The sequence below is a fragment of the Pygoscelis adeliae genome, unplaced genomic scaffold (genome assembly GCF_000699105.1).
Source record: "Pygoscelis adeliae isolate BGI_AS28 unplaced genomic scaffold, ASM69910v1 Scaffold429, whole genome shotgun sequence".
In the NCBI taxonomy this organism is placed as follows: Eukaryota; Metazoa; Chordata; class Aves; order Sphenisciformes; family Spheniscidae; genus Pygoscelis; species Pygoscelis adeliae.
In genome coordinates this window covers 518,647-528,310 of record NW_008825561.1, presented here as the reverse complement: position 1 = coordinate 528,310, position 9,664 = coordinate 518,647, and the positions used below count along the sequence as shown (strand labels likewise).

Below are 9,664 nucleotides of genomic sequence, written 5' to 3'. Positions count from 1 at the left end.
TTGGAGCTGTCTGTAATTTTTCATACAGTGGTAGTATTTGCACACCTGCACACACACAAAACCATTATCTCCATGCCAATGCTGCAGCAAGTTTAGAGTACTAGTAGGAAGTTATAAATTAGCATACTTCTATTTAACTATTTACTTTTTAACTGCAAAGCAAAAACCTACAGAAAGCACTTGATTAGGCTACATGGAGCCTTCTGAGATTAAAGAACAAGCAGTCATCCTTGTTCTGTCACCAACTGAAGAGGTGTTAAGAAGGTTTAAGTAGGATTACCCACTCAGCCATTATTTTGGTACAAAGAAAGTTGTGCTACCACCATTTCAACAACAGGCAATGAGAAATAGTAAGTGCCTTCACCTACTTGTGCTATTCCAGCAATAAAGGCATTAAAGCAGGTCGAAACACGCATTTTTTGTGGTGCAATCATGAAGCATCCTTCCTCCTGCTGATCATAACCAAGCAGGACGTACAGATGGCGCTTGACTGTGTTGAAAGCTTTAGCACTGCTGATGTCCGACTCAGCACTGCTCTCATCTTTTGCCATGAACTTCATTAGCACAGTAATGAGCTGGTGGACAGTCTGGTGATCAATCCCAGCATCCTCTGGCAGCAGGTCTTTTATTGTAGTATCATTCTCTGGGGAGGGTTGTCCTATCGGCACAAGAGAGACACTGGTATCAGACACTGCATAAGACTGTAAACAGGGTACAGAAGAACTTTTTTCCAGAGTTCATTGCTCCATTTCTGCCCAAATATACATGGTGAAGTCACAGAAGATAGGCATACATTTCTGAGGGCATTGTTCCTCTGTTGCCTCAGGCTCAACAGCACACTAACATCTGCTGCGTACACTGAACTCCGTTTCTCAGCTTTCCCATGTTTAACCAAGCTGCTTATCTTCTCATCCCAGTGCATTTCTGCCAAATTGAGTGTTATTATTCCTTCACACCTATGCATTAAAAAAGGATCAAATCCCACTGCCACCAAATTATCATCTGGCATAGTTTTCAGTCTTTCCTCAGCAAAAGTTAGTGGATATTAGTCGTTGCCAGTGGAGGACGTACAAAACGGCAAAGGTAGGAGATGGAGAAAATTCTACCAAGTAATGATTAAACAAAGAATGAAGACTTCCCCTTTTAGCATTGAGTCCATATTTCTCTCAAATAACTTGGGCCAAAATGTAGGCACTATAATTTATTAGTTTTTGGGACACTATGTATAATGTCAAAACTTTGATGACTTTTTCCCCCAGAGAAGAAGCCTAAGACTTGGTTTTATAAACACTGAATGGAAATAATACTTTGCATGGGAATATGATCATGTGAAGGATGAGAGGCTATTTACAAAGCCCAAGGAAGCTTGGGTGCTGGCTATCACTATCCAAGCAAAAAAGACACACTGCAAACAACATTGCCAACTGCGCAAATATCTTCATTTTCATACTTCAATTTTTTTTTAATACAGTATTTCCAGTTACTTTTAAGACCATTTATCATTACTAGAATTATCTAGTAATTGCCTTTGGAGTTACCCTCTTCCATTTCACCCTATTTGTATGGCCTTTTTTTAGTGCTTAGCAGTTCCTGAAGATCTACATTATCCTAACACTAGGAATTGAATTCATGAAAAGGAGCAGCTATTTCACACATCAGTGTATCGGATTCTTTTTATTAAATAATTCTGAATAAATGCATGGCTAAAGCACAGTAAAGTATATTATTCCAACATGTTCTATTTAAAAACAGTAATTTAAATTAAATGCTTCTGTATAAATAAAATGCATTATATATGCATTATACGCAAAATAAATACTTCCACCAGGATAATCAACAAAGGGAACAGAAAGTATTATTTTGACGCATCAAAAGGTGGCAATACTTGAAAAATTCAGTTTTTATTACACCATTAATTTTAGTTTGTTCATTAAACACTAGAACTGTTAACAGTTAAAATTAATTGTTACTAAAATGTATTCTGATGTATTTTCTGACCCATGGTTAAAAATCTAACAGCGAATAATTGAGATAAAGCAAGCTGGTATGAAGCAGAATTATAAAACGATCTACTTGTTTTCATTTTAAGGATAAATCCTTTCAACTATTGGAAATTGTCCTTACTTTTGCAAGAACAGTTTAAGTTGAAGTTTGCAGGACAGACCCTACAAGCAAGATTAGCTCAAATTATAATCTTAAAATTGCTCCTGCACGTCTGTGTTAGGGTTACTAGCCAGCAACTAATATCCACTTAGACTGTTAGAGTTACTTACATGTCTGAGGGTTTATGTAAATTCATAGCTATGTATCTATAGCAAATACTAAATTATTTTTATATTCTAATTTACCCATATTCTCAATGTAATATGCTATTCTGACAAGGGACTCCTTTGCTGGTACAACTGCATCTGTCTTAGGTTCTTCACTAGCAAAACTGCAGTGTCTGCCATTTTTAAAATAATCTTAAATATTTTATATTTTATTGGTGGATGAGCAAAGGGCTTTGTTTGATTGGCTGTTTTGTTGAGCATGGGAGAAAGTTGCTGTTTCTATGATAGCTGAAAATGAAAACTAGGGGGCGGAATTTTTAGAATCACTTCTATTAAGAATAACTTTTCTTTACTGGTCTCATTTTGGTAAAAAGAAATCATGAACTTCATATTATATAATATTTTTTATTCTAAACAGTTTTCACTGGGATTTTTTATTTACAGAAGTCTTCCTTCAAAATGAAAGTTCTCTATCCAAACTTTTGTTGGACCAAGATTTGCAGATGCAAAAAGAAAACAATAAATTCTGAAATAATGAGAAATACAACAAGTTCCATTTTCAGAAGCACATTAAAAACGTATATAGAAAATAACTTTAGCTTTGTGGACATCAACTGAGAAATAATCTTTCCACATATTATACCCAGGTTAAAATTTTCCATGAAATTGTATCAAAAAGACACCACTTTCATAAAGATGATATTAGACTGTTTTCTTCAGCCCTACTTATTTTTATCTCTATTACATGTTGTGAGATTTTCCATAAAACAAAGGAGATAAGATGAAATGAGTCAAAGGATTGTGGCGCTCTAAATAAGTACTGGTTCTCCAAATAGAACTCAATGAATAATTAGTCTGAAAAGATTAACCTATTTTACTTTCACTTGCTGAACAACATAATTTAGAAGCTCAGTGATAAAACACTCAATTTTGCCATGAGTTTGTAATACTAACACCAGTTTACAGACACTTCCCAGGACTTTTCCTAACATTTTACTTTCCAGAAATATTATTAACGCTTTCTGAAGCATTAAAATCTCATTTCTCATACTTTACCCTCACTGAAAACTATACAGCAGGACACAGTGAATAGAGCTTCACCCCAAGTAGTTTGTCATAGCTCTACTAAGGATCAAGTCTAGGGAATGTCAATCACCTCCTGTTTTTACTTCTAATGCAGAAACCTGCAATGAACCATCAATGGAGAACTGCTTGTTTAAAACTACAAAAACCCTACGATCCCGTTTAGGCGATAGACTTTCAGAGTCCAGAAAACCTTCCTCTGCTGTCTGAAATGGGTCTTAAGTTATATCAAGCTTGAACTAAACCTTCACTTCATTAACACATGCTATAGAGTATCCTGTACCAAATCAAGCTGTTCAGATTCAAGCTAAGAATGCAAAACCAAGGCAGCCCTGTCTATACAGTGGCTATGGTGGCTTTTACCCCTCAAAATGTGTGCGCATAAATATACAAGTTGTGTGCATATGTGTGCGTGCCGACATACAAGGTATATACATACACACGCACACACCCCACACCCCCCAGGAAAACCTTCTCACATCACCAAACATACAGCCTGCTAGTTAATATACAGCCACCATTCCTGAATTCAATCTAGCCTTATGCCCACAGATTAATCTCTTTATTTATGTGTCCCTTACATCAGACCCCTTTACCTTCAAATTACTTTAAGGTATACCACAATATAACATAAAACATCAGATCACAATTAGATCATGCTTCATCCCAATTGTGACCCCTGTACCTATCTATGAAACTCTCTAAGTGACTGTCCAGGGTATTGTGGAGGATAGATGAACAAATACATGTTCCTGGTGTTTGATCCATACAGAACACACATTGAATTCAGCTTACATTTGAACTGTGCAAGGATTACAGTTTTACATTTAGAAAGAACGGATGAGCATGAGGACCAGTTCATTCGAGTGGTATGTATAAAAAAAAGTTTTTCTACAGCAAATGTACAGCCTATGTTTAGGAGTCAGTTACTTCCTTAGACGAATCAGATATGCTCAGTACTGCCAATGCAAAGTGTTAGAAACTATGAGTCAAACCTTAAAAAAAACTATTTTACAAAAAATGAAGATTTTAGAAAGAAAGAAATACTGGGCAGGAGGAGAGGGACAGTCATTTGTCTCCTAGTTTCCAAAGCATCTGTGATAATTTTTAATCATATTATCAGACTTTTCTTCATATCAGTGGTTACTAGCTACATGCAACATTTTATATATACATTTGTAGTGGAATCTGAATTTGCAGCTTAAGTGATTAATTACCTGAACCTGGAAACTGAAGCTTTGAAATACCAAAATACATCTAATAAAATCACAATGGCTAACAACACCTACTGTGAGACTGACACTTGTAATGTGACAAGTTCCTCTAAGCCTAGTATATAGCAGGTGAATGGTTGCCATTAAATGAAGAACAATCATTCACTGACACATCTGTCCATCACACCATTATTTCACTTGTTCCTTCTGTGAGCCTGTGACAGCCTGCACATATGTTCTGTAAGGAACTGGTTGATTTCAGCTCTCACTGGGCTAGAATGATAGGGCTATATACTGCTAATTCAGAAGCTGTCCTAGTCCATTTCACAGCTTAGTCAGCACCCACGCTGGCAAGGTATTTTCCTTTCAGCTGATCACCCACTAAGCTGATCTGTTCTAATTCTGAATTTGTGTCTGTTGGAAATATTGCAAGTCTTGAAGGAATATGAAAAGATCTGAATCTGGTATTTTTCACTTCCAAATGGTCAGTCTACACAGGACTCGAGCAAGAACTGTCAGTAGTCTCAATTATTTAGAGATTACTTGGACCCTGCTGAGCTAGCTATTCTACAAATGGCTGACAGAAGGCTGACATCTTCACAAAATGTCAGTAAATATAAAATAAGAGACTTAAGATGTCTATAAGCATACAGAGGAGACAAGTGTAATTTACAGTACCAACAATCAAAAGCATCCTGTCTGCTGTCTCTAAAACCTGAAGGTCAAAGACCAGGGTGAACATAGGTGACCCATGGGGCTAGTCTATTAAAGGTTTACTTGTTCCTGCGGGCAATGAAACACAGGAGGGTGAGGCACTGCTGGCATAGCCGACTGCCTCTGAATAACCTCCTCCCAGCCCCAAAGTACTATTTACAACTGGGGGCAGTTTTCAGTACAGATCAAGAGCAAAACTTCAATTCACAGCTTTTGGAACCATGCTGAGATGTGATTCACTGTGCCATTTAGACAACTTCGATCTTGCCTAAGTTTATCTCATGAGTCAGCCAGAAAGCTAGCACTAGTGCCTTCCTTTTCCTGTTCCATCAAAACACCCCCCCTAGTTAAACCCACCTGGTGTTTGCTCTGGTGTTCCTCCAAGTGCTGGAGCAGACTGCTCATGTCTGGTCAAGCTCACAGCTTAAAAAAAAAAACCACAAAGAAGAGCAACTCTGTTTAGAAAGGCAATACTGACATCTTATACTTCAGCATATATTCAGTGCTAGCATATTTATGTTCATTTACTCATGCACTGCTGTCAGGCAGTGAGTGTAACTGTTTGAAATATGTTACTTCTGTGCCCTACAGATTCTGTGCACCATGTTCTAGAACTTTAGTTTTCTCCATCATTCAGTTTTGCTAGTACAAGAGTCACCACACAGAAGTCCCTATGCAGGATTAGAAATCGGCCAAGAAGGATTACCTAAGAGTCCCAAAATATGGTAGTGTTTGTTTTGGAGAAAAGAAATTACCTTTTAACTTAACAGTTCACCAGCAGCCAGGCTTGAACATTTTATCAGTTCCTATTATATGGGTAGGAGCAATGTGAGAGGTCCAATTTGAATATAAAGACTAATCTGTGTTTGTAAAATTCTCTAAATGAGAATGGGTAAGCTTTATTTCTGCTTGGAAAGATATCTGTACAGCACTCCATACAGGCCTATGGATTTCCAGCACCTAGGTCCTCCTATACGAGCTGGCAGGAAGGATGTGTTGCATGGATATTGTATTCTTAACAAAGTAATTCTGAAGATATCCAAAAGCTCACTGGAGACATTAATAGTTGGTTTTAAGATGTCTAGCATATGCTGCATACGCTGATTAATAATTACAATTAATAAATAAATTAGTAACAGAGGAATTTTTCTGTAAACACTGTATCTATTTTAGACAAAACTACTGTGTATTAGCCACAAATAAAAATTAAGATCTATCCACAAACCATTCTTGGAGCATTTTGCTCTGGCATTTTAAACAAACACAGCATAGACATAATGTTTGTCTATGTTCTTTGTCAAACTCGCTAACTTGTCATTACCTGAATAATGCCCAAATCAGTCAGAAACCTAAATTTGCTATCCCAATTGGATAAATATTGACAATTCCAATGTGTACCCAGCAGTAGGATACAATCCTAAGGGAGAGATACAGGCGTGTCACAAAAATATAAATAGATACTCAACGAATTTTGGTGGTTAAGGTTTCTGGAAGGGAGAGCGCTCTCTTTGACTCCACTGGTCCCTTCACACTGTCCCTCAGGGAACGCACACTCTTCTGACGATTACGTGCGAAACGAGCCCTCTTGATCTTCCACATTGCTGCATCACTGAGGTTGGCGACATTTGTCCGGACAGCAGTGATAGCTTTGCAAATGCAATTGACCAAGTTAGGATTCATTCCACAGCATGGTGAGGCCCTAATGCTGCCAAGTGCCAAATGCAGCTGGGCCCCAGGTCCCACTCAAGTCAAGAAAGCTTCATATGGGCTCAAGGGGTCCATCTGCAAGGTACTCATTTGCATGATCTCATTCTGAAATTCATAAAACCCCAAATGGTATAACTGTGTTTAAAAAATTATGCTGTTACTTCTTTCTTTAGAGATTGGACAACAGGTTCTTGAAAACAAAACCTGAATTTCAGGCTAATGAGGTGCCCTCTATTTAAAACGGCAGGAATCTCACGAGTATGGATCATGTTTAATGCACTCATACCCAAATGTGGCCCCTAGTTTTGCCTCACTGACCTCCCGTCCTGCCTACACCTATCATCCTGGATTTGAACAGCGCCTCCAAAAGTCTGTGAGTGTGATTATGTGTTTACAGTGGTGTTACCAGCAGTATCACTGCATGTCTTAATGGGGTCACTAATACTTTTCTATACTCATGTCTATAGTGCATTCAAACCCTTTGAGTTTAATTATCTGAGCGACTAAAGCCGGTGAGCCCATTCTTTGCACCATTTAAGTCTTTGAAAAGGCAAAGAGAAAGGTGATAAAGAGACTTGAAAAATATCTTTTGCAGATTTTTAAATCACTCCCAAATATTCATATTTAAAGATATGACCCTACATTCGCAGCCAGAGATGCTAGAAACTAGTGCGAAGATTCCCTCCTGAGGCCACAGCAGCAGTTCCCAGCTTTGGGTCAAGTTACTCGCATATGGAGAAGAAAATATGTTCGCAGTTCCACCCATCTCCTGTATGGATGCAGCAGCACCACCCGGGCTTTTTTAGGCACTGGGCTCCATGCAAGTGTAGGAGGAGGCATTAGGCTGCTGAGGGAGCACACGCTGTCCAAACAGCTGTCCCCGTCTCCTCCAAGCAAATCAGATGGAAATAGATCTGCCTCATGGGCCACCACTTGGGTAGGGAAGTTTTCAATTACTCAGCATGTTAAACAATCACGCACAAATTATTTTTTAGCCCCCCCTTGTGAATGGAAGGAGACATGGTGTCTCATCAAGAAACAAAGTATGAACAGGACAACCATTTACAAACATTTGTCCCTGCAGGAATAGTTAACTGAGCACCAGCTCTAAGAGCCCATGTACCTCTTGTGCTGTGCCCCATACATTTGTTTTTGTTTTTTGAGGGTCGTACCACTCCTAGTACAGACCACTACAGAACAGGGTCAGGCATGACCTAGGCCTTTGAGAATAGCGATGTTGATAGCATAAGAACATCTACAAAAGAACAAGTGGGTTAATGCAGGTTGCAGCTGATCACAGAACCAGACCACATTTCAACCAAGGCTGGCAATCACATCCTAGTGAGAGTAAAACATGATGCCCAAAGGTGCGACAGTATAGCCTAATCTGTATTCGGGCAGTCAAAAATGCTCATTTCGAATTATTCTCTTTTGGCCTGAAAGATTACTTAATTTCAGAGAATTTATACAGGTGAGACCTAGATCTCCCTCAGACCCTTGCAGGCAGCTGAAATTCCAGAAGCTGATAAAAGGTGATCAGATTGATTTGGCTCTGCTTACTTGTTGGGAAAGGGAATTCTTTGTTGCAGTCCAGATGAAGCTGTGCTTCCAGAGACAGAGTCTCAAAGCGATTCACAAAGAACTCCCAGCTCAAAGCTGGAATATCCGCTTTTAGAAAATGAAGTAGCAAAAGCTTACTAAGAATTGTGGGCCTGTCCTTGACAACTGTGTCAAACTGGAAATCAAGGCAGAGGCAGAGACCCTACAGAGGGGGGAGAAAAAGAAAGACAAAAAACACAGAACTGAGATGCAAACACTTTAAGCATTTTTTAAAGCAAAGGGAGGTCAAAGCTCACAACTTCTCCTGTTAATTAGTCCAGGATAAAGGTTTAGCTCCTTTTTCTTACCAAGTCCTTTAAATCAGAACTAATGCTACTGATATCAATGGAAAAGTAAGGTAAGTAAGGAGATAAATGAACATCGTATTTAGAATGTAGAATTTGCTAAGATTTTGAAGAATACAAAAGGTGTAGGCAAAGTTCTGTCCCACTGCACATTTGGTACGCAGTATCAAAGTATTCTCTTCACACACCCCCGCCTGAGAAAAAGCTTATATCTAGGCAACTGAATCAAGTCCTTAATTACAAAAAGAATTAATCACCAAGCCCAAACACAGGAAGAAAGATTATGTGGTGAAGCGTATCAGAAGCACTTTGCCTCAAAATGCTTCTGTATTTTATTTGCACTAGAATTTTGGGTGTAGTGTCAAGACTTATGTTTGAGAAGAAAACCCACACATTAAATATGAAAGTGCAGTATACTGGTGACAATCTCAGTGAAGTAAGTGAATTCAAATTCTCTGGAAACTCTTTTGAAAAGGCACTACATGGAATAAAACTAGCAAGTATTAACAGCTTTTTATAGGCAGTAACACTGAACTTTTTAAAGTACATACTCATTCTATTCTCCAGAGAACTAGAACTGAATTGTGTACTATGAGATTTTTTTTTTTTAATCTTGCTTGTATACATAGGCTCTGATCCACTTTCATATCTGCTTACTTTTAATCATGAGAATTCTGATTGGCAGGGTCTCTCACATGCTTAAAATTACATGCCTAAGTAAATCTTGAAAAGATCAAGACCATGTATGGTTTTGCTTGGAAATGTTTTCTCA

At 38.3% G+C, this 9,664-nt stretch overlaps 1 protein-coding gene across 1 annotated transcript in view; it reads right to left on the bottom strand.

Annotated features, from left to right (window-relative positions):
- LOC103923928 (protein unc-79 homolog) overlaps positions 1-9,664 on the bottom strand; it is a 113,706-nt gene that overhangs the window by 74,082 nt on the left and 29,960 nt on the right. Inside the window, exons 22-24 of the mRNA XM_009332368.1 lie at positions 8,549-8,750; positions 6,748-6,927; positions 369-658 (exon numbers count right to left, since the gene is read on the bottom strand). Of these exons, the coding sequence (XP_009330643.1) occupies positions 369-658; positions 6,748-6,927; positions 8,549-8,750 (672 nt within the window). The remainder of the gene's footprint in view (positions 1-368; positions 659-6,747; positions 6,928-8,548; positions 8,751-9,664) is intronic.